The sequence below is a fragment of the Ipomoea nil genome, unplaced genomic scaffold, assembly GCF_001879475.1.
Source record: "Ipomoea nil cultivar Tokyo-kokei standard unplaced genomic scaffold, Asagao_1.1 scaffold2742, whole genome shotgun sequence".
NCBI lineage: Eukaryota > Viridiplantae > Streptophyta > Magnoliopsida > Solanales > Convolvulaceae > Ipomoea > Ipomoea nil.
In genome coordinates this window covers 34,867-61,463 of record NW_017619170.1, presented here as the reverse complement: position 1 = coordinate 61,463, position 26,597 = coordinate 34,867, and the positions used below count along the sequence as shown (strand labels likewise).

Below are 26,597 nucleotides of genomic sequence, written 5' to 3'. Positions count from 1 at the left end.
ACATTGTTAAATTTAATAAAATAAATTATTATAGCTAAATGTAAAGTAACAAAAAAATGACAATACTTTAAATTTGAATCTTTACCATAAGTCATTACAACAATATATTATTAACATTATTTTTAGCCTAAATCAATACAAATATAAATCATTTTCATAAATTTTTTTTTTTTTGAATGCTACTAGCTCTATTACAATGTAATTCTGTTCATATACTTTCTCAACCTACTGAAACACAAAGAGCTAGTAACGCCTCTACTGAGGCTCGAACTCACAATCTTCCAAATGGAAGTCCAACCCGAGTACCATTAGACCACATAGTCCTGGTAAATCATTTTCATAATTTAAGTATATAATTGTTTAAAAAAAAAGAAAAATAGAATAAAAAAATATATATCTAAATTCGAATCAAATGAAATTATTTCAATTTTTAAAATTTTGAACTGTAATTTTAAACAACTAAAAATATAAAATTATAAAGATATTGTTAGGAACATATGTATTAAGATTTTGATGATACCAATGAAACTTAGATTGTAGACCCTAACTTTTTATCAATTCTTTTGCTAACTTTGTTCTAGACGAAAGGTGCCATAACTCACCATGTAATTCGTGTTAAGATAGTCAAACACACGAAACCGAGTTATGATCGTTCTAGTTAGGACTCCTTGGACGAAAGAAGATCGAATGATTGAAGCAAAAGCTACATCAGCAAGAGAATCTACTTCTCGGATTTCCAACAAATGGAAAGATGCTCCTTCACTGGACGAAAGCAATCTTTCGTGAAGAGACGTTAAGTCTATGATCAGACTGCCAAGACAATTCATCTTCCCGTAATTCAAGAGGAATGTTGTCCAAGTCTCAGCTGATGAATCATCCTAGGAACAAGTTATCCTAAGGACAAGGAGCACATAAATCAAGATGCATTAAATGCCATTGTACCTCTTTTCAGAGCTAGAAGACAAAACTTGCAGAAGTTCTTGCCACCAACGATTATTTGGTACAACCGCATTAAATGGAGCATTAAATGCAGTAAGCTCTCCGGACATTACCCACTGGTCCATAGGTTTGAAATACCATCTCCCTCCAACGGATGGATATTTTCTCTCCTATAAATACCCATCTTCTCCATTGAAGAAGGTGCTGGTTTTTGCTCAATTGATCATATTCATACAAAAGCTCCTTATATAAGTTCACTCTTCCATGCTTTTGAAAACCAGTGATTCAAGTTGTGAAGTTTTAAAGAGAGCCATCAGATTACACCTTCACAACCTTGAAGAAGTCTTGCATCTTATATACATTGATCATCCATCATTCAACCAGTCAGTCAAGACTTCAACCTGTTGGAGAACCACACAAATTTCTTCTACCAACCCTCAACTCTGAAGAAGGCGTTGATAGAGGCGGAGTAAACTCTTGGAATTGAAAAACCTTCAAGTAGCTGTCCGGCTTAGTGATCAAGGAAGCTAGCTTGACTTAGTTTGTACTAGGAGTGATAGTGCAAACCTTTCACGAGTTGTGAAAGAAGAGTGGAGTAGGTACATTTGGCCGAACCACTATAAAAATCTCTCGTCTCTCTTTCCTTATTTACATACTACTTTACTTTCGTGCATTGCATATCATAGCCCCTCAAACCGAAAGTTTTTATAAGCATAAAACAGTGCAAGGCAATATTAAAACTCGTTAAACCAATCCGCTGCGTAATAACCCCGAAAGGAGTTTTTTTTTGTAAAAATCGAATTGAGTCTATTCACCACCCCTCTAGACTCTCCCTTCGACCCTACCGGGACCAACAAGTGGTATCAGAGCAGTTACCTTGATCGGTAAACACTTTGCCTTTACTGCCTGGTAGATCCCTTCTTAAAATTCTCTAAAACTGCGTTTTCTTGTCTTTGCACTATTTTTACAAAGAGAAAATGGAAAAAGATCATTCTAACCGATCTAGGCCTCTTGCCTTCAATTTGTCTAAGTTTGATGACTGGAAAGTGAGAATGCAGGCACATCTTTCGCTATCCACGACGAGATGTGGGATGTGATAACCACAGGACCTATCATCGTAATGATGGTAAACACTCAAGCTGCTGCACAAGGAGCATATGCAGAACCCATGATACCCAAGCCAAAATCTCAACTCAATTCAAATGAGAAAAGTCGAGCAAATCTGGACAACGTGGCACGTGACATTCTCTACAAATCTCTGGATGACTCCTTATTCCCGAGAGTACGGAAATGCAAGACTGCTATGGAAATCTGGAACGTTCTCATGAATCTGGGAGAAGGAGACGAGCAGGAGAAAGATAACAAACTCACCGTGGCCATGAAGAAATTTGAAGATTTCAAAATGATGCCCAGCGAAGCTATCACTGAAATGGAGCTCAGATTCACAAAACTTATGGGTGATCTCTCGGACCTTGGAAAGGAGCTAACTGAAAAGGAAAAGAACTTAAAGATCCTTCGGGGAATCCCAAAATCTTGGGACATGAAGGTTACAGCCAAGAGAGATCACAGAGATATGAAAACTACAAGCACGAATAAGATATTCAGTGATTTTAAAGCATATGAATTCGAGCATGAGCCGAAGGAATCTGAAGAACCCGAAACAAGGAATATAGCCTTGGTGGCTAATCAACAAGCATCAACGTCTAACAGGTCAAACTCTAACTCTTGTAATTTCTTATCTGACGAACAATATGCTTTGTTTATGCGAAAAATGAAATGGTTTATGAGGAAGAACAATTTCCAAGACTTCCAACGACCATCAAACTGAAGACAACACGAAAGATCCCCACAATCATCAAAACAAGAAACAATGGACTCGCAGATGCTATGCTATAACTGCCAAAAGCTGGGACACTTTATGGCGAACTGTACGTCCACATCCAATAGTCAGCAAGTATCAAGATAATAGTGCAATCAAGAACTTGTCAAAAGAAACAAGCGAGTCCACCAAGAGAAATGATAAACTAGAATCATCGAATTCTAGGAACGAAAGAAGACGAAGAGCCATGGTTGTGAACGAAACAGTTGAAACCATTGAAACCGAAAGTAGCTCTTCAAGTTCAAGCTCAGATGATGAAAGCACCGAAGAGGAAAAAGGGCTCCTATGCCTATTCAGCCAAGAAACCAATGATCTCTGCCTAGTTGCTGAAGATGATGAGGTAAATTCTCAATCTTCCTCTTCTTTTTCACTATAAACTAGTTATGTCAGTGGACAAAGTTCCAATGAGTCAGTTAGCGAGATGACGAGGATGTTCACAATCATAAAAAGCACATACTCTAAGCTAAAAGAGGAGAACTCTCGACTAATGATTAGCCACAATGAGCTAAGGCGAGTTCGAATAGAGAACATTAAGCTAGCCATTGTAAAAGATTAGCTCGAAAAACAAGTTTTATCTCTTAAAGAGCAGTGTACAGAAAGGAAGATGCGGGAGCAACAATTGCGTGAGGTTCTTGATTCGTTCAACAATTCATCCAATCTAACGGACCGAATGGTGAATGGATCAAAACCGCCTGGGGAAAGAACCAGAATTGGTTATGACCTCAGCTCCCCTTCACATGTCGTATTGAACAAACCCACAAACGTCTATTCTCGTGAGAGTTTTAGATCTGCGTTTGTTCAAGGCCCTACCCAAGTGTCTGAGCCAATGACTAGGATTAACAATGGTGAAGTGCCACAATCAACAAGCCAACTGAAAGGAAAGGCTGTACAACGAATTGTGGAACCTAGGAAGGAAAATTCTTTGAAAGGCAATCCTAGGCACAAAAATGCCAAATGGAATGGACCAAAAGGTAATAGATCCAATCTATACCATAAAAAGGGTCAGCCTACAAGGAACGATCAAACAAGGTCAAAACCGAATGTTAATAAGAGGCAATATCATTCCAAGCCTACACAAAAGGATCCTCTACGAGGAAATCCGAAAGGTGAACGCATCAGACATGCCGAGAAGTCACTTAGAAGACCTCTGTCTGGCAACGGATGGAGTGGACCATCTGAAGAGGATTGGCTTGTTTATCCCGAACCTTTGTCAAAAGCGCAATTTGAGAAAATACATCGGCATAAGCAAACCAATTATTCTAAGCAGTATCATAATCCACCAGATGATTACTTTCAAGAGCGATACAAAGCCAAAACCTTTGCTAAAATCTTTTATGATTATCGTGTTTTTAATGGGTACAGAGGATTGAGAATGAGTCGAGTTAACTCTAGGTTCGTATGGATCCCAAAATTGACCTCTAACTCCGAAGGCTACAATGTCAAATTCTCCAAAGACAAATGCAACGTTGTCAGCACGAGAGATGGTGAAACCGTTCTTACAGCCAAGCGAAAGAAAAACATATACGTTGTATCTTGGAATTTATCTAATGCTAATGTTTGTCTTGTCGCAAAGAATAATGGAGATCTAAGCTGGGAATGGCATAAAAAATTGAGCCACTTAAATCTAAAGACCATCAACATACTAGCCAAGAAAAATCTCGTGGAAGGCCTACCGAAATCAACCTACGTTAAAGACAAAATTTGTGAGGCTTGCCAAAAAGGAAAGCAAATCAAAACTTCGTTCAAGTCCAAAGACAAAGACATAAATTCTCGTCCATTAAGTTTATTACATATGGATCTATTTGGACCAGTCGATCCTGCGAGTCTGAGTGGACGAAAGTATACTCTTGTCATAGTGGATGACTACCCAAGATATGCTTGGACACTTTTCTTGAAGAAGAAGAATGAAACAGAAGTAGTACTACTTGATCTTCTAAGACAACTTCAGACTAAAAAGGAAGTCAACATCATAAGAATTAGATCAGATCAGGGAACCGAGTTTGTAAATAAAGTCATCAAAGAGTTCTGTGGACAAAATGGCATATTCCATCAACTCTCAGCACCACGTACTCCACAACAAAATGGAGTGGTTGAAAGAAGGAACAGAACCTTGAAAGAAGCAGCACGAACTATGATCGCATACTCTGGTCTGCCTAAACGTTTTTGGGCTGAAGCCATCAATACAGCATGCTACACACAGAATCGATCATTGATCAACAAAGTTCATAACCTGACTCCATACGAGCTATGGAAAGGTAATAAACCTATTATCAGTTATTTTCACATCTTTGGATGCAGGTGCTTTATTCACAACAATGGGAAAAATCATCTAAGAGCTTTTGACTAAAGAGCCGATGAAGGATTGTTCATGGGATACTCATTAGTAAGCAAAGCCTTCAGAGTTCTAAATAAGAGAACAATGGTCATAGAAGAATCTATACATGTTAAATTCGATGAGCAAGCTGAAAAGATCCCAGTTGAGACTAAAACTTCCAATACACAAAGTTCAAGCACTCAAGAGAACGTAACAAATGAAGAAGAATATTCAGACCTTGAAGATCATCTTCCATCCTACATGAGATATCAACCAAAATCAACAAAACCCGAAACCAGAGTTCAAACTGATGTGGGCACACAAAGTATGGTCCATAATACTCAAACTGCCTCCGAACCAATGATATATATCGATCTACCTTACATTCCTGAAATGGATGCTCAAGATCAACAACAGTCTTTTGAACCTGATTTGAGATGGCTAAGAGATCATCCACCCGATCAAGTTATTGGAAATGTTCAAGAAGGAGTAAGAACTCGAGCCTCTTTACATGAAAATATGATGGCTTGCTTCCTATTGCAAATGGAGCCTAAATCCATCGAAGAAGCTTTAAATGATCCAGATTGGGTCATAGCTATGCGAGAAGAACTCCATCAATTTGAGCGAAATAATGTCTGGGAACTTGTTCCTAGGCCTACCCATCAAAATTTTATTGGAACTAAGTGGGTATTCAGGAACAAAATGAGTGAAGATGGCCTAATTTTTAGGAACAAAGCTCGACTTGTTGCTAAAGGCTACTTCCAAGAAGAAGGCATTGATTTTGATGAAACTTTCGTTCCTGTTGCTAGGCTTGAAGCAATAAGAATGTTCTTAGCCTATGCAGCTTATAAAGACTTCAAAGTGTATCAGATGGACGTAAAAAGTGCGTTCTTGAATGGTCTCCTAGAAGAAGAAGTCTATGTGGAACAACCACCTGGTTTCGCCATAAACTGTGAAAATGAAAAAGTATACAATCTCAAGAAAGCTCTATATGGGCTGAAACAAGCTCCACGAGCTTGGTATGAAACTATATCGTACTTTCTTATAAACTATGGATTCACGAAAGGAGCTGTTGATAAAACACTCTTTCGAATAAAAAATGATGATCATGTGTTGCTTGTACAAATCTATGTTGACGATATCATTTTTGGATGTACGAATCCTGATCTATGTGAACAATTCTCAAATCTCATGCAAGGGAAATTTGAAATGAGCATGATGGGAGAATTAAATTACTTTCTTGGATTACAAGTTAAACAATGTCCAGATGGGATATTCATCAATCAAGCCAAATATACAAAAGACTTGATCCGAAAGTTTGGAATTCATGGAAAATCCTCTGTTAAAATTCATACGAGCACATCGCTAAGAATGGAAATTGACAACGAAGGGAAGGATGTGGATCAAAAGAAATTTCGTGGAATTATTGGATCCCTTCTCTAAAGAAATTTCGAGGAATTATTGGATCCCTTCTCTACCTAACAGCAAGTAGACCTGACATTTCTTTTGCTGTTGGGGTATGCGCAAGGTTTCAGTCAAAGCCGAAAGAAAGTCATTTGAGTGCTGCCAAAAAGATTCTAAGATACCTTAAAGGGACTCAAAGTGTAGGACTTTGGTACCCGAAAGGAGGTTTTTTTGATCTTGTTGGCTACTCAGATGCTGATTTTGCTGGTTGCAGGATTGATCGTAAAAGCAACTAAGGAACCTGCTAGTTCCTAGGGAGAAGGCTTGTATCTTGGTTTAGCAAGAAACAAAATTCTATTGCAACTAGCACATGCTGCACAGCTGAAGCCGAATACATTGCGGCTGGCAGCTGTTGTGCTTAGATTTTGTGGATGATTCACCAATTGAGAGATTATGGTGTAATAGCATGAGAAGTGTGCACAAAATGTGACAATACAAGTGCTATAGCTATCACACATAATCCTGTTCTACACTCTCGAATAAAACATATCGACATCAAGTATCACTTTATTCGTGATCACGTTGAGAAGAAGGTCATCTCTCTTGAATATGTCAATACAGATGATCAGCTAGCAGACATTCTCACTAAAACACTTTGTGAGACTAGGTTTGCTACTCTTCGACACGAAATTGGAATGATTGAAATGACATAACAAGCATGCAAAAGTTTCTTGGAAAGATTCCAAAAAGCAAATCTTGAGAAAATCAAAAGGAAATTTGTTGGATAGTTTTGCACGCAAGTTGATATCTTTTCTCGCTATAAAAGGAGAATCTTTGCCTACCAATACGCTCACACTAATCCTACATTTAACTGTATTCTTCTCTAGAACTTCTCGTTTGCAGGTATGAGCACAGGGAAAGAAAAAGAGAAGATGGGTCAAGAATGTGAGAAGCGTACTGATAAGATAACCAACACGAAGGTTGTCAAAATCTCAGAAAATCATCCTAATGAAGCGGAAATTTTCCTCGATCCCTTTGAGATTGAAGAAAACAAGGAGGCTATGGACCAAACCCTAGCGGACTCACAAGCAAATTAGGAACTTACTGAACAGGAATATCAAAAATCATTCAACTCATTTAGCGATCTAGACAAGTACAAGGACATAGAAAGTGTACTCGAAAGGAGTGACAACTATGACTACTCACCAACAAGTACTCCACCCAAACTGTCCTCACCCCTGAGATCAACCGCAAGCAGCAAGAAGAAAATGGACTAACCGGACGAATCTTCGTAAAAAATTATCACCTTTTCTTATGTGCTAAAATCATAATTGTCTTCTGTTGTTTCATTTGGATCATGAAGTCAAATGTTATCTTCATATGTCATGATGATCATTCCTGATCTTTGCAACTTCTACATATCTATTGGTCAAAATCACAAGCACTATGTGAAAGTAGGATTGCATCCATACGTCACGAAATCGGGATGATCAAAATGATCTAACGTACAGGCTTTATGTGAGGAACCCATCGGTAAGATTCCTGAAAGATTCCAAAAAGAAGATTTAGCACTAGAAGCTAAAATCTTATTGAAACATCTTCACGCAAACATTCACCTTTTTTGCACCTATAAAAAGGCCTCATCTCTAAAAGAAACACTCACACTAACCTACTGACGCATTTTTAAGTGTTTTAGTAATTTTGATTGCAGGAATGAATCAAAACAGAGGAAAAAGAAGAATGGATAAAGCCGAGAAGCCGTGCTGGTAGACGAGACCAACACCTAAAGGAAACAGGCAAGATAACGAATGCTACTGTCATCAAGATAGAAGAGACTGGTGACAAAGTAAACATCACATACTCTCTACCAAACACAGCAAGCAGAACGGGACGAGAAAACATAGACAAAATTTTCTCAGAGTCTCAAGCAAAAAGAGAATATCATCTGGAACAAGCTCGAAGAATGGAAAACGAAAGAATTATGGTTCTCAAAAGTGCACATGGTAATTCATCCCAAGGATCACCACCCACCTTTCGTTGGTACCCAATTTCTGATGTTCCACAAAAAGTTGACGAATCTTTTGAAGATTTCTCTCTTGTTCAAACTCAGTCACCAAGTGGTTCACTTGAGCCCACCCTCTCTCTTGAGGAGCTGGACGAATATGCAAACATGGCTCGTGTACCCGAAAGGACTGACGAAACCTCTCATATGGAACTCCACATGCCTTACTTATTTCTTTAAAAAAACATCTATGTGTAAGCTGTGGTCATCTACGTTCTGGATACTCTCAATAAATGTCCCTGTTTTTGATTGCTACTCTTAATGAGTTCCTTGACCAAGACCTCAAAATGAAATATTGTCAAAGATCTAATTGAATTCTGAAATGACATCTCATTAACTGTTCAAACCTGAACTTGAGAGTTATGTGGAATTTTATGGTCTTAAATACTATGACATTGGTCAGTTACGAAGATCACATGAATTAAATCTCCTTTATATTGACAAGATTCCAGTAACACCAATCTATAGAAGACACGTCAACCGTAACTCAGGATGAAATTAAACTTTTCATTAAGGATATCAGTGCTACGTTGAAAAAGGAGTATATACATTGAATGGATATCTCAAATCCTGGTTATAAAAGGAGGTTATTGTGGATGGTTCATCATCACCCCATAATTTGATTACAATGGCTCCTCATAAGCCCATCACCAGAGATGCAACAAGGAGAATCAAAGAAAGGGCCCGCCTAGTTCAGGAAGAACAAGGTGACCTATATCCAGGAAACAGCATGCGGGCTCCATTGGACGTTTCATCGGACTCAGAACCCACGAACTATGATAGATTCAACGTATGAATCTGATGAAGAACCCCCACAAGCTGATCCTAAAGAAGCACTTCCTCTCATTGTCAAAAAGGGAATTCTATCTAAAGAAGCATAGAACAATCCACACCTTGACAAAGATCTTCGCACCTTCTTCAGTATGTATGATTGCAAATGTGAACTTTGCGGATATTTGAAGGAAGACTCTTATGACAAAACAGGATCCTCTGTTGGCTCATCTCGTCCTGACTTTTCTGCACCAAAGAAGAAAACCAGAAAGGATGAGGGGGAATCCAGTAAGGCGAAGAAAGGAAAAGAGAAGTAGTTTCTTCTCAAATTATCTTAAGATGTAACGCTTTATCCTTCAATGACTGTTCTCTCACCTTGGAATAAAATTTGAACTGTTATGTTCTAATCATGTGTTCATAGAGAGACAAATCTTTATTTGATTTATTTTATCTAGTTTGAACCAAAATACAACAAATGCACAGACTCCTATGAAACAAAACTCTGGCTGTTACACATTCTAAGGGGTCATTATTGAATTCCGCGTTATCAGTAAAAAATGAAATGAATGGTTCGCTGACTAACGTAAAAGCGTTGAATGGTCATTCAATGACCATTAAATTCAATGAGGAACATCATTCATTTTCAGCTATAAAAGGACATGAATTGTGAACAAAAAATTCACTTATTCTCATTCTCTTTCTGAGTCTCACCACACATAGAAAAGTCACTCATGGCATCCCGCAGGCCGGTTACACGTTTGCAGAATCAGAAGCAAAAAGAAACTGCCCGTAAAATAAGAGAAGAGCAATGAGACTTTTATCCTGGAAATAGCATGCAGGCTCCTATAGATCTCTCATCAGACGAACATCTTGAAAATGATGATGAATCCCTCATCTCTGAACTTGAAGAAAACCCCATTGCTGATCTACAAGAAGCTCCACCACCAGTAGAAGGAGGAAGAAATTTTCCCTCCGCTGAAGACTGGAAGAACCCCCTTGCTGATCGTGATTATCTTATGTACCTAGGGTGTGTTTGGAAATCCGGAAAATGATTTCTGGAAATCATTTTCCGAGTTTTTGGTGTTTGGCTAGGCAAGGAAAATAGGAGTCAAAGGAAAATAACCCAAAGTCAATGAAAAATCACCTCACTTTTCTGGAAAATGGTTTCCCCTTTTTTTGGGGGAAGTCATTTTCCATCTTCATTCAACGCAACACTTGCCATCTCCACGCCTCTATCAACGCAAGAACAAGCTCCACCAACAAATCCATCACCAGAAAAATTCTACCGGAAACCTCCTCATCACTGGTTTCTGCATCGGATCTGGTTTCCGATGCGGAAACCAGAGAGGTTTCCGCATCGGAAAACACTGTTGCGCCGGCCGATCATCGTTTGGACGCCGGAGATTTGAAGCTGCCATATAGGCGAAGGTCCTGAGGGACCTCCACCCTCTCATATGTCACTGGAAGGGCCTCTAATGGCCGCTGAGTCATCAGAACCTGGAATCGCGACAGAGATCGCGAAGGGCAACCGGGAGGCGATTCTACAATCGCACCCAGCTGAGAGCTCTGGGGTAGCAAATTTGATGGAGGAAAGACACATCAATGATGTCCGCTACATCAGAACTGAGCATCAAACAACAATGGGAAAGATCAAAGCCAAAGCAGAAATTGCGAAGAGGTCTCATCGGAAACACATCTGGGATTTTTTTTTTCTCTTTCTCAGTATTTTTTTTATTGTTTGTGAAATCAATTCCTCTAATATGTGTAGAAATGGAAGTGATTGTTTTGGGTTTATGTGCTTATTTGTTTTGATTGAATTACTCTATTTTTATGAATTGCAAGTCAAGGAAGAAGAAGAAGAAGTAGTAAAAGAGCACATCAGGGTATAAAATTTAAAAAATAAATTTATCAAATGATATAAAAAGTAAAAAGTAATTGAACAAATAAAATTAATTGAAGTATACAATTTTGATCATTTTTCTATTCATTTTTTGGAAAATGGACCAAACACCAAAAGACAGTTTTTCGTTGTGCAGCCAAACACATGAAAGGAAAATGACTTTTGGAAAATGACTCATTTTGCAGAAGTCATTTTCCTGCTTTCCAAACGGACCCCTAAGCACTCTGCTAGTGAATCTGACACAAGTAGCGAAGCAAGACTAGAACCCACTTCTCCTTCTGGGTCGAAGACAACCAAGACTGCCAAATGGTTTCGACAGAAGTTAGGAAAAATGATGTCAATGAGAAGTGGAGAGAGCAAGAACACGAAAGGAAAGGCGAAGAAATAATTTTCTTTCGTGTAATATTTTCTTATGTACTCACATCCTATGACTCTCTATGGCCATCATCAATAAACATCTTTTTGTTGCGTGTTAATCCTACATGACCGAAACTTTATTTGTTTCACGTTTACTCAACACGAACTCATAACATAAGAAATTTCGATCAAAGAGAAGTAAATCTTTATTTGATTCACTTTATCTTTTGAGCATATTCTGTCACATCTATCACATTTCGTCAGGAATCTCTTCCGAAACCTTGGAAATCATGAATATCTTTTCAGAAATTGATTCCTTTTTCGTGTTAAGTCTTTCACATATGGAATATCTGTCATACCTCGAAATGGACGGCCACTTTCGTCTATAAATAGACAAGCCTTGCAATGGTATGATCATTCCATAATTTGGAGAAATGGATAAGGGAAAGAAACATGTATCTTTTTCTGTAACTTTGCCGAAGAGAGACATGAAAGAGATTCAAGAAAAGCTTAAGTCCCTAAGCCTATCACTTGAGCAAGGAGATAGCTCTCAAGGGTCACTTGCCAAGAAGCTCCCCTCTGCTATTCCTCCAGAACAATCCACCTCCACTTGGTCCATCCCCTCCTACTCTTCATGCCTTTAAAGATGATCCAAACTACACCATTTGGAAGGACTTCTTTGAGAAGAGGGCCCGATAGATTGAAGAGGACCAGTTCAAAAAAAAAAAAAAAAAAGACAAAAAGAGGCTAAGGTTGAAGTTGTTTAATATACTGTATTGCAGTAGGTCGAGAGATGTTTGTGCTATCTACTATGTGACTTGTTGTAATAAAACATCTCTATGTTTCGTGTGCTCTTTATATAATCAACAAATCTTCTAACACGAAACTTATGTACACGAAACATTAACCAGTTGATGACAACACAAGAATCTTTATTTGATTCTCGTAAAAGATCACACTTCTCCTAGAAGATTAAATGAACTGAAGGTTATTTGGAAATGAAGGGTCTCATCCATAACCGTTCGATGTGGTTGGTAGGAGAGATTGTGTGGCCTAAAACTTCGGCCCACTACCCCATGATCTCATGTCAGTCGAGGTGATAGGCATTAAATGCGGCTGTTTGCACTCGAGTATATTTTCTCTCTCCTATTTAATTGGGAACGATCAAAATTGATCTGATACTGACCCTATCAGAACTCCTTACCATATCGGCTTACCTTATTGGAAGAATTGGAAGAGTCACTCTCATTCAAAATTCAAATACAAGTCTGGTTTACCCAGTTGAACAATTTGACCCGAAGATAACCCGTAGAAAAACCTCTCCTTTTTAACCTAAACCACCACCCTTATCTCACTTTTTTTTTTCGATTTCAAAACCTCTCCAACACCCTCCAAACTTAAAATCCTCTCCTTGATCATCAAATCTCTCCTCTTTGAAACCCAGAAAACCCAGACCTTCATATCAGCAGCCATGGCCAAGAAATCCAAGACAACAGCGTCAGATGCTTAACAAGAGACGTCGGCAACAATGGTGCTACCAAGCTTCCCAACTTCCGACATCAACTTCATAGAGTCAAGAGTTCATTTCATCATTGGCAGATGTATGTGGGATGCATATGGCTTTCTCCAGTATGCACTTGACAAGTCTTTTGGAGAGAAGGTCATTAATCTCTTATAGGATAGTGGGTTATACAGCTTTGTAACCCATCTCTACACATTCTAGTTTCCGGTGGACGTCGCTCAGTTCTATCTGAATGCTAAGGTGTCCGCGGATGGCTCACAAATCACCTCCGAAGTCAATTGCACTGCCATATCGCTGACCTTTGAAGATGTGAAGAAAGCCTTCAACTTCCCGGATCGTGATGAGACGTACCATTCGGATTTTTCCGGGTACTACTATGAACAGAATGCATTTTATGAAAGCATTAAGAACAAGCAAGGACCAACCGAAATCACATGGCCCTTGAAGAAGAAATGGCTTCGGCTTGACTACGAATTCATAGTTGACATCTTCAACAAAGTAGTAGAGCACAAGACATCTGGGACGGATGGTGTAACGAAAGATAAGCTGAAGATGTTACACGCCTTTCTTCACGGCTACAAAGTGGACTAGTCGAAAGTTGTATTTAATCAAATTCGTCACATCATCACCTATGAACGATCATCACCAGGAGATATCCCAAAGAAATTTGGCTTTGGCTTTCTTGTAAGTCATCTTCTCGCTACGAAGAAAGTTCCCCTTCGTGCAGGTGTCCTCCCTGGCTCGAAGGCATAACACATGAAATCAAAACCTTCTGGCTATGAAAAACAGAAGGCACTGGAGTTGGAATTACCATTGGACTCGGTAAAGTCGAAACGTCAGTCCAAAAAGGCCAAAGACTCTGATGATGATCAGCCCAAGCCCAAGAGACGGAAGAAGGAAAAGGCCTCTTCCACATCCGTAACGAAAGATCTAACTGAAGCTCAGCCTGTTGCCGAAACATCAGAACCAAAATCTCTGGCTGATACCAAGAAAGATGATACACAAAAGACACCCCCAATCTCGAATCCAACAACAGAACCTGTTATAATTGAAGACTCGTCTGAAGAAGAAGTTGGTATTCGACCTAGCCCTGTACAAGCAACGAAAGGTCACTTCAGACCTACAATTGCAAAAGCCAATGAGATAATGACCAGATTAGCCCCTCCTCCTCCGTCCAGTTTGAAAGAAAATCTGAAAAAGAGATTTGCATCTTCTTAGGGGGAAGAAACTTTAAAGAGAAACGAAACTTCTCGCAAAACTTCAAAGAAAAGGAAGACAAGATCGGTAAGTACTGAAGGGTCTGCAAAGAACTCCTTGCCACAAGAACCTGTTTCAGCAGAGCAGATTAACCCGAATCTGACACAAGAACCTGCTGAGATAGAGAAGGAAAGTTTCCAACTTCCACCTTCATCTGATCACTTAAGTCTCCCACAAGAACCTGGCTTGCCAAAAGAGACGAGAGAAGTGGTCATTGATCCTTTTGTTATCTCAACACCCGCCATCGAAACATTCCTTCCACAAGAACCTACCCAAGCAGAGCAGATGATTCCCATACTAATACAAGAACTTGCTATGGTAGAGAGGGACGAAAACTTGCCACACCCTTCGAATCATTTAAGTCTACCACAAGAACCTGGCTTGCCATAAGAGACGAGAGAAATGATTCCAGTTTTTGATAACGATCCGAAAGCAGTGATGCCTGAATCCGAAGCTGCTCCACACTTAAACGATGCTTTACCAGTGAGACGAGAGCAGTAGTACCTATACCAGAAACTGACCCAACTCTTCCTCCAACAAGAGATCAATTGCTTCGACTCTCAACTGAAACTGATTACCAGAGAGTTTTGCAGTGGCAAAAGTGGCGCACTTCTCCTCTACTAACACTTCTTGAAACCTTTGATGGAATGAAGGATGAATAAGATTTTGCTCTCGAGTGGCTTAGCACACGAAACGTCTACGACGCAATAAGGCTTGAGACTATTAACCGAGTATATTCATACAAGGTGACCAACCGAACTTTGGGAAAAGAAAAGGCTCTCGTCTGCATTGAACTGAAGAAACCACCCCTTGATCCTGTCTTTGAAGAAGAAATGAAGGAATTCAGACTTGCTCTCCTATTATCCAAAGTCAAAACTGTGTTAGAGAAAAGTCATCAAAATGATCCAGCTTGCAATATCAGTGGATCCAAGGACGACAATGGGAAAGAAATTGAAGATGATGTTGAAGTCGAGGAAGCCGATGCCGAAGACGAAAGAGTAAACGAAGATGAAGATAGCAATGACGATGAATCTACTAAAAATGAATCTCCGAATGAAGGAAACAACGGAGATGAAGATGATGATGGAGAAAACAATGATGATGAGAATGATGACAAAAGGGACGATGATGAGGAGAATGAGAAGAAAAAGGACGATGATCAAAATGATGACATTGATGATGATGATGACGATGATGAAAATTCAGACTATGATAGTGAATCTCCTATCATAGGCAACACCGAACTCATACCCGACAGATCCCCCACACCTCACTCATCTCCACCCAAGGACACTCCTCCTCGTGATCCTTCCCCTTCTGTATCTCCACCAACAAATAGTCAGAATGTTGCAAATCCAGCAAGTGATGGAAAAATGGAAGCATCACCTCGTGATGGCAAAATGGAAGCATCACCTCGTGATGGTAAACTGGAAACATCGCCACGAGAACATCAAGTCATTCTTGAACACAGAAACGCTCTTCGCAAACTTATGAGCGTTCATCCCGAACAAGGCTATAATTTCGAATCTCTTGATCCCGAAAACATCATGCAGAAAATGTTAAACACAGTCCATCAAGCCGAACTTATACATCAACAGTATCTGTTTCATAGCGAGCAAGACAGTCGAACCCTAGAAGACCTGTCTACCAAGATGGACCAACTGATGAAAACTCTGTCTCAACAGCAAGTCAGCAATCAAGTTCTTCTACTTCAGATCCTCATGAAAAGATAGCAAAGGAACTCCACCGTCAAAGTCATCTCCTTGACAAAATTGCAAAAGAACATCACACTCTCAAGCTTTCCCAATTTGGCCTCAAAGAGAGAGTTGACCTCGCTTGCACAAAGGTCGATTTAGGACATGACAACATGTTCCGGATGGGAGAATATCAGCTCTAAATTCTCGAATATGTCAAAGATGTGCTTAATGCTATCAACAGGTTGTCCAAGCTTTCTAACTCCCCATGTGCTGATGCCAAAAAGGGGAAAAGAAAAGAAATGATGATGATGAGGACGAAAACAGAAATCGATCACCATCTCGCCCAGATGAATCTAGAAGGAATAATGAAGGAAGAACCACGGGACATGAAGAAGGAAGAAGCACAAGATCCTCACCGAGATCCACGAGACATGATGAAGAAAGAAACACGAGATCTTCACCCCCAGCATTTAGGTATCGACAACAGCCCTCTTCAAGATCCAAACAATACCCTATCAGACCTCGTCAATCCTTCGAATCCAATTCAGAGTTCATATTTTGTGGAAAAACGAATAGAGAGAACAAGAATTTCCGCCAAAGGCTGATGCGAAATGAGAATGTAACCATGGATGCCACAGGAAACTTCGTCACTTACCAACAGTGTGAAGTAGGAAGTGGAAAACGCTTTGAAGGATATAATATACCAGTATGGATGAAGAGGAAAGACAACTACTCTAGGCAAGTCTATCAAAGCCAAAGAAATGAAGAAATCAAGAAAGCAAATCTAGAGTTGTGGAACAAACAAGAAGAGGCGAGACTTGCAAGAGAGCATGAATTGATTGAATGCGAAAGGATAAAAGAAAAGATAAAGGATGTGACGAAGGTTGGAAAAGATGCTGAACCAGGAGTCAAATACAATGCCGCTTTCAAAATTCACACAGAATCAAGAAAGAATTACACTGAAGGAATGCATTCGTTCGAGCTCATTTCCTGGTGGAATCTTGGTATTGTTGAAGGAGAAAACATCCTTGAAGCATACAACAATTATGTGAGCTGCAACATCAAAGGAAAATATGAAGATCTCGTGAAAGAAAACCCTATGCAAAAGTTCAGATCCTTGATCAACCGAGACATTGACATGGATAAGATGCTCAAGCAACAAAAAGAGGAGATGACAAAGAACGAAAGGAAGCTCAGCTACAAAAGGCGAAACTTTTAGAAATGTAAAAGTTCTTCAACTATGCCTTTGACTATTTTGTAAGTGTTTTGATCTTTATATAAAAGTCATCATTTGTCCAAACATTCGTGTTTTTATCTAAGTTACTTGTTTGAATTACTTGTATCTTTCATAATTTCTTAGAAACTGAATGTAAACTCTTCTAAATGGCTATTTTGAAATGAACAATCCATTATGGGATAATTGTCAGCCTTATAGCAGAGTATAGGTTTTGGCATCATCAAAAAGAAAAAAATTATTAGGAACATATGTATTAAGATTTTGATGATACCAATGTAACTTAGATTGTAGACCCCTAAATTTTTATCAATTCTTTCGCTACCTTCGTTCTAGACAAAAGGTGCCATAACTCACCATGTAATTCGTGTTAAGATAGTCAAACACACGAAACCGAGTTATGATCGTTCTAGTTAGGACTCCTTGGATGAAAGAAGATCGAATGATTGAAGCAGAAGCTACATCAGCAAGAGAATCTACTGCTCGGATTTCCAACAAATGGAAAGATGCTCCATCACAGGACGAAAGCAATCTTCCGTGAAGAGACGTTAAGTCTATGATCAGACTGCCAAGACAATTCATCTTCTCGTAATTCAAGAGGAATGTTGTCCAAGTCTCAGTTGATGAATCATCCTAGGAACAAGTTATCCTAAGGACAAGGAGCACATAAATCAAGATGCATTAAATGCCATTGTACCTCTTTTCAGAGCTAGAAGACAAAACTTGTAGAAGTTCTTGCCACCAACGACTATATGGTACAACCGCATTAAATGGAGCATTAAATGCAGTAAGCTATCCGGACATTACCCACTGGTCCATAGGTTTGAAATACCATCTCCCTCCAATGGATGGATATTTTCTCTCCTATAAATACCCATCTTCTACATTGAAGAAGGTGCTGGTTTTTGCTCAATTGATCATATTCATACAAAAGCTCCTTATATAAGTTCACTCTTCCAAGCTTTGGAAAACCAGTGATTCAAGTTGTGAAGTTTCAAAGAGAGCCATCAGATTACACCTTCACAACCTTGAAGAAGTCTTGCATCTTATATACGTTGATCATCCATCATTCAATCAGTCAGTCAGGACTTCAACCTGTTGGAGAACCCCGCAAATTTCTTCTACCAACCCTCAACTCTGAAGAAGACGTTGATAGAGGCGGAGTAAACTCTCGGAGTTGAAAAACCTTCAAGTACCTGTCCGGCTTAGTGATCAAGGAAGCTAGCTTGACATAGTTTGTACTAGGAGTGATAGTGCAAACCTTTCACGAGTTGTGAAAGAAGAGTGGAGTAGGCACAGTTGGCCGAACCACTATAAAAATCCCTCGTCTCTCTTTCCTTATTTACATACTCCTTTACTTTCGTACATTGCATATCATAGCCCCTCAAACCAAAAGTTTTTATGAGCATAAAATAGAGCAAGGCAATATTAAAACTCGTTAAACCAATTCGTTGCGTAATAACCCCGAAAGAATTGAAGTTATTTCTGTAAAAATCGAATAGTCTATTCACCCCCTCTCTAAACTCTCCCTTCGACCCGACCGGGACCAACATATATATATATATATATATATATATATATATATATATATATATATATATATATATATATATATTATGACAATACATATAAGTACTCCCTCTTTCATGTTTTATCTGTCATACTTACTATTCATTGGTTAAATTATCTCTTTCTTTTTTTACTTATTTTAATTTGCATTTTCTTATGATTTTTAAAGTTAAAATTTTGTGCTTAATAGTGCTTTTAATGTAATTTTAAAATATATAAATGGGAAAAAATGACACGTTTTTTCACCCTGACTTATATGCTTACAGCAGTTTTTTCACCTGAGTTATTCTTGTACCTACATTTGCCCCTTCAGTTAGGTTCGAAGTGACTATTTCCCCCTCTTTTATGTTAGATGAACATTTTTACCCTTAAAAATAAGTATTTCATTTATTTTTTCTGCTCCAACAAATTATTGCTCGTATGTATGGATGACCACTGTTCTGTTCGAACCTAACCAGACACTCTAGCAGCCAAATCAAAATAGTATAGACGGTTCTAATTACGATTCAGAACCGGATGAATAATAATTATCGATTTTTGACTATTAAAAAAAAAAGAAATAGAATTTACAGCAAATAAATAAATAAATAAATAAATTTTGGTTTGAGTCACCAGTTTAAAGTTTATTTTATTTTATTTTTTTGTAAATTCTATTTCTAATTTTTAAAATAGTCTAAATTCAACAATTATTTTATTTTATTTTAAATTCCGATTTTGAGTCGTAACCAGAACCGTCCCTACTATTTTGATTCGGTTGCTACAATGTCCGGTTAGGTTCGAACTGTACCGTGGTCATCCATACATGTAAGCAATAATTTGTTAGGAAAGTCCTCGTGTTGCATCCCCCACCCAATTTTTCATGTTTGCTTGAGTCACCATGATTTACATCCTCCCAAATGCTCTGTCGGGCCGGGGTGTGGGGGGCCCTTAGGGTTGGGGTTCAGCCTTTGGAATAATAATTTGTTAGGAAAGAAAACTAAATGAAATACTTATTTTAAGGGTAAAAATGTCCATCTAACACACACAAAAAAAGGGAAAAACCGCCTCATTTACCATGAACGAGGGGGCAAACGTGAGTACAGGAATAATTCAAGGGGAAAACTACTATAAGCATTTAACTCAGGGGGAAAGAGTACCATTTTCCCAATATAAATTTTACATAAAAATTTTAAACTTGGTATTTGAAAAAATAAATTATGAATAATTTCATTAATTTCAATCAATCCCCGTTAATCGAACCCGTCACATAAAATGGAACAGATGGAGTATATTTTATCCAAGGTTTCAAGCAATAAAGTATTGCTGGTCACTTTCCATGCAAAGAGACAATCACTTCCAAGAAAAGTACGTAAAACAATGAGAGGTCTCAGGTTCGAACCCAAGTGTGCGGGCTTTGACTCTTTGTGCTTCAGTAGGTTGAGAAACTATGTATGAAGAGATATAACATTGTAATAGAGTCAATAAATACAAAATAGTAGGGACTTGTTGCCACATAATGAATACTCTTTTGTGTGTGTTTTTTTTTTTTGAAAGCCTCTTTTGTGTGTGTATTATTGCTATTATTATTATTTTTTTAGTTTTGTTTTGGGTGTCGAGAGAAACCATATCCACTAATTGAGAGTATAGCAAGTAAACCTTAATAAAAGTTGTGCACTTATTTCAAGACTAGTTTTTTACGCGCATTGCGCGATTGGGATAATGCCCAATATATTTTTTTTAAAATAAGTACTTTAAAGTATATCAAGGCAAGATTATATTGGAATTGTTCGTGCATAGATAATTGAATGTTAAATTTACGTATTTAAATAGGCAATTCTAAGTTTACAAATGCAAGATAATATAGTCAAGATTGATTATAATTGTCAACAAAATAATTGTATAGGTATGGTTGAAACCAAATATGGGATATAAGGGAAAGTAAATTAAAATTAGGGCATAAAATATTAAATATATACTAATATTGAAAAGTTAATTGCTGATTGCCAAACAAGGACATTGCGAGGTAGTTTCCTACTTCAATTTGTTATGTGATTTGAATACTCATTTTGTCAATAAATCCCTCAAGTAGTTAATATGATTGGCTTAATTATATTTTTTTTAATTTTTTTTTTAATTTTTTTAAAACTATTATTATTATTATTATTATTATTATTATTATTATTATTATTATTATTATTATTATTATTAAATATATGTTATACCCTTATGTCATTTTACATGTTAATCTAAAAAACAACTAATTTTTTTAAATATCTTTTTACCACTGTTGATATAATTCGCTGGTCAAATTCGCTAATATAATCCGCTAACGATAACTGCTGATTGTCAAACAAGGACATTGCAAGGTAATTCTCACTTCAATTTGTTGTGTGATTTGAATACTCTCATTGTCAACAAATCCCTCAGATAGTTAATATGATTGGATTTATTAATTATATATTTTTAAAATTTTTCATTGTATTAATAAAATACTTGGTAAACAACTATATAGCATTATTTTGTATTATAACTTTGATATTTAATAATAAAATAGTGCACAAAAAAATAATAGACAATGTAGTGAATATAATCAATTGATGAATTTGAAATTTGAATCTAAAGAATTTTTACTTGGATAAATATAACGACAATAGAACTAATAAAATTACATCTCTTAATTAATTTATTGATAATGAATAATTTTATTTTTTATTTTAGTAAAGACATTGTAGGGAACATATATAAAGAATTTATTGACAATGTAGCGAACATAATCAATTGATGACTTTGAATGTAAAGAATTTTTATATTGGAGAAAAATAAAGACAATATAACTAATGAAATTATTTCTCTTATTTTAATGAATAATTTTTTTTTGAATAACGACATTGTAGACACATAATTCTAAATTAAAGAAATGCATATATATTATTTTTTGTTGTAGCTACTAAATTATTATTTAATTTAATAAGACTAAAATAGAGTACTAATTATGCCAACTTTTATTAGGATGAGGTTCGAACCTAAGATCTTTCTTATTGAAATTAATGAGTAAGTTAACGGTGAACTAACAGAAAGTAACGGAAAAGATAATATTTAACGGAAAAGTTAACGGATAATCATATTCATTAAGGATAAATTAGTAAATCTTAAGGAAAAATTAAAATCTGATCAATCTAAGCCATTCATTTGATTAAAAAATTTGACCGCCATTTTTTCTACCTATTATAGGCCTAACTCTCTTGGGCTCTTATTAGTATAGTAGATTATTTTGTCTTTATGGAGTGATACCAACAAAACTACACAATATTATAAAAAAATATGTTGGGGCATGAGTGTGATATTCTATTAAAAAGTTTTAAATTTTGTTCATTATTATTATTAGGAAAAATGCTCAAATAAGTCACCAAATTACATGTGAAAATGCAATTGGTTCTTGAATAGTCTAAATTTATCCAATTAAACAAAAGATTGACGTGTTTCTCTGGCTACGGTTGATGAGGTTGGTCTTGATAGTTTTGATGATATTAAAAATGTAAATTGAAATAAATATAATAATCTCTATAATAATCATGAACTACTAAGAATGACATCAATAAACTAATCAAAATAATTTTTTAGTTTATTGGCGTCAATAAACTAATACAAAAAAAATTATTTACCCAACACTCATATTAATTGTTTGTCTTAGTCAAACAGCTAAATTTGGTCAAATTAAAATGGCCAAACTTTAGCTGATAAGTCATTTTTCAAACTCCCCCAAAGTATATTCATTTCTAAAATTTTTCATATTTATTCACACAGTAAAATTTATTCAAATTTGTCAACATAAATGCTTCAAACAACCATTACCACAAAAGTATGGATTTTCTTTTTTTAAAGAATAGGTTATGAAAATATTTCCCGTTAACAATAAATCTTTATTAAAAAAATTCATCTATGTATAATCAAGGAGAGAAAATATATACATATTCATATTCAATATTATTTATTTAAGGGAAAATTGTCTATTCCATACTTATATTATAGGGTTATTGTAGAATTTGTCCCTAATTGTTGGTTGTGCTCACTTTTCGCCCCTAAGTTATCATTGGCTTTGCAATTTTTGTCCATCTATTAACTTTTCATACTCACTTTCAGTTCCTAAGCTATATAAACGTTGCAAACTAAAATTCGTCCCTAATGTTTTAATTTATTAGTAAAGTGACGAAAAGTACAATGTCAATTATAGCCAACCATTCGCATTCAAACATTCTTTTCTCTCTTCGCAATCGCACAGTTTAGAAATTATGAATCTACCTTATTTAAATTATGAATCTACAACGTAGAAATTACGAATCTACAGTATTTGATTTGTGAACATGTGATAGAGCTATATGTTCATAAATTTATAAATATATGTTCATGATTATAGAGCTATATGTTCATAATTTTCGATGCTCATATTCCCAATGGTTGAACTCTGTATTCACAACTCACAGAACTATATGTTCATAATTTGATAACTATACAGTTTATATATTATGAATCTACGGTACATAAAATATGAATCTGCAGTATAGAAGTTGTGAATCTTCTATATAGAAGTTATGAATCTCTTGTGTTTAAATTATGAATCTATGGTTTGTTGGTCCCGATAGAATGAGATGAGAGTCTAGAGGGGAAGGGGGGGTGAATAGACTCTTTTCGTTAGAAGCCCTAAACGTCACCTTTCGGTGTCTTGGCGCAGCGGATAAGATAGATTTGTTTTAGATACATTGCACGAGTTTGCGTAATTAGACAAACTTTCGGTAACTATAATAAAGGAATGATATGAGAGCAAAAAGAAAAGCGTAAGTAAAGAGATAGAGAGGACACGAGATTTTATAGTGGTTCAGCCAATGTTGCCTACTCCACTCTTCTTCCACAACTGTTGGAAGGATTGCACTATCACTCTTAGTACAAATACACAAAGACTTCCTTGATCACTAAGCCGGACAGCCTTCGTAGGTTTTTCAACTCCTCGAGTTTACTCCGCCTCTATCAACTTCTTCTCCTGAGTTGAGGTTGGTAGAAAATGATTTCTTGAACTCTCCAACGATGAGGTCTTGACTCTGAGATATGATTGCTTCAAATAAATGTCAAGACTTCCTTGAGGTGTAATACAAAAGAATCTTCAAGTAGCTTAGCACCTCAAAACTGGTTCACAAAAGCTTTTAGTAAATTGTAGACTTTTCAAGAGCTTTTGTAAGTGAGTAAGTTGAGTGATAATGAACCAGCACCTTCTTAGTTGATGAAGGTGAGTTTATATAGGTGATGAAAATCCATCCGTTGGAGGGAGATGAAATTTTCGAACCTTTCAACCAGTGGACAAGGACCGGGGAGCTTCATGCATTAAATGCTCCATTAATGAGGTTGTACCATGTAGCCGTTGAAGGTATGGAAAACATTGGGGTTTTGTCCTTTAGCTCCAAGAGATGGTACATCTTCATTTAATGCTTCTTGAAAAGTGTGTCCCATAAGATGAAGTCCTTATTGTCCTAGGATGTTGTCAAATCAGACAGGTGAATCATTCTTCTCGTTGTTGAAGAGAAGTAATGCTTGATAAAGATCGTCTTTCACCAACACTGTCCTTTCGTGCTTGTTGACAACTCCTGCTTGATTCTTGTTGTTGTTCTTCATGTTTCGTGTCTTCTTTCGCCTTGGAGACCCTAACATCTAGTCATAACTCATTTTTGTGTGTTTGTCTAGCTTAACACGAATTACAGAGGAGTTATGGCAACTTTCGTCTAGGACGAATGCAGCGATTAAAAAAGCTAATGGTTAGGGGTTTACTTTTCTACAATACATTGGTATCATCAAAATCCTAATACAGTGTTCCTAACAATTTCCCCCTTTTTGATGATGCCAAAACCTATACTCTTCTTATAAGGCTGATAAAAGTTCCATAAGGATTTTTTCTATTATAAAAACAGCCATACTTGAGAGTTTACAAGTCTTTTTCTAGATTAAAGCGTTAATAAGCGAGACAAGGACAAGTGACTCAAACAAGTGACACGAGATGTGTGACAATGATAGTTTCATATATAAAGATGTAATCATTACAAAAAACTTTGTAAAGAGAAACATAACGAAAGTTAACTTACATTTCTAAAAGCTTTGATTTCTGTTGTTCAGCTTCCTTGAGTTCTTGGTCATTCTTTTCCTTTTGTTGCTTTAGCATCCTGTTGAAGTCAATTTTCTCATTGATTTTTGCTCTGAAAACTTTAATAGGATTAGTCCTGACAAGCTCTTCATGTTCTCCTTTGATGTTCAGACCAGTGTAATTGTTGTAGGCTTCCCGAATGTTGCTTCCTTCAACAATACCATACTTCCACCACGAAATCAGTTCAAACGAATTCATGCCTTCTTGGTAGCTCTTTCCTGATTCCTTGTGCACTTTGAAAGCTGCATTATGCATGACATTTTGTGGGGAGTCTTTGGTTACATTAGAGAGGTCTTCAATGAGGTTCCTGATCCTTTCTCTTTCCATTGCTTCATCTTCTCTTCTCTTTCTTTCTTCATCGTGCTTCCTCCACAATTCTTTGTTTGCTCTTTTGATTCTCTCATTTTGAGTGCTCATGTGATTTTGTCTTGTATAATTGTCTTTTGTTTTTAAACAAATAGGATTATTGCAACCCTCGAATCGTTTGCCACTGCCTTCTTCATATGGGACAAAGTCCACAAAGTTTCCTATGCCATCCATAGTTACTTTGTTGTCTCTCATAAGTTTCTGCCTTAATTTCATCTGTCCTCTCTTTGGCAGTCCTGTGAAGATGTATTTGGCTTCAGAACCAAATGATTGTCGAGGCTTGATTTGTTTGGAGGATTGGTATCGACCATGATATCTTGACTTTGAGGAGTGGTAACCACGAGATTTGGAAGGTGGATGAGATGGATTCGTGTTCCTTTGGTCATAGTCTCTGGGTGTCCGAGAGGGAGAGTGTCTTGCTTCAGGAGCTTGATCTTTCGTGCTATCTCTCGGCTGGTCATCATCCTTATCTTTGTCATCATTTCTCTTTTCCACCGTTTTGGCATCATCAGCACAGGGGGTAGAAGGAATGGAGGAGACCTTGTTGATTGCAAGCAAGATATCCTGAGCATACCCGAGAATTTGAAGTGCATATTCGCCCAGTTGGTACGAATTGTCCTGATATGTGTCAATCTTTGTACAGGCCAAATCCACACGCTCTTTGAGTCCAAAATGAGAGTGTTTGATTTCGTGCTGTTGTCGCGCAACTTTGTTCAGAGAAGCTTCAAGATCATAAAGTTTCTTTGTCATTCGCTCAAGGAGCTTGTGATCTGATTGGCTTTGTTGCTGCGGTTGAGGCTGTGCTGGAGGTGGAGATCGAGGTTTAGATTGTGCTGCTATCAGAAAATCAACCTTCTTGCATAGATCATCCATAAATTTCGTGTCCTTTTCTCGTAAAGCAAGATATTGCCTATGGATGGTCTCGGCTGAATGAACAGTTCCTCGCATGAGGTTCATGATAGTCCGTGGGGACTCTGCAGGGGATTCTTCCTCAATGTTTGTTGGTGATGTGTCTATGTGATCATCTTGAGGAGGTGCTTCCCGTTTTCCACCACTAGCAGAGCTAAGAAGAATTGGTGAAGCTTCCAGTGTGCCCTCACGCATACTTTCCTTTCCTTGCTTGATTGGAGTCTCGTCTATGGGTTGGATATGCGGGACAATGG

The 26,597-nt window shown here is 37.2% G+C and overlaps 2 protein-coding genes across 2 annotated transcripts; both read left to right on the top strand.

Moving 5' to 3' along the window:
- The first annotated feature begins 2,023 nt into the window (after positions 1 to 2,023).
- On the top strand, positions 2,024 to 5,151 carry LOC109156585. The gene is made up of 5 exons (XM_019304437.1): positions 2,024 to 2,649; positions 2,732 to 3,158; positions 3,408 to 3,610; positions 3,728 to 5,073; positions 5,117 to 5,151. Exons 1-5 carry the CDS (start codon positions 2,024 to 2,026, stop codon positions 5,149 to 5,151), a joined length of 2,637 nt encoding a protein of 878 aa, XP_019159982.1.
- A 9,656-nt stretch (positions 5,152 to 14,807) lies between these two features.
- Positions 14,808 to 16,707, top strand: LOC109156584 (midasin-like). The gene is made up of 3 exons (XM_019304436.1): positions 14,808 to 14,888; positions 15,152 to 16,002; positions 16,344 to 16,707. Exons 1-3 carry the CDS (start codon positions 14,808 to 14,810, stop codon positions 16,705 to 16,707), a joined length of 1,296 nt encoding a protein of 431 aa, XP_019159981.1.
- The last annotated feature ends 9,890 nt before the right edge of the window (positions 16,708 to 26,597 follow it).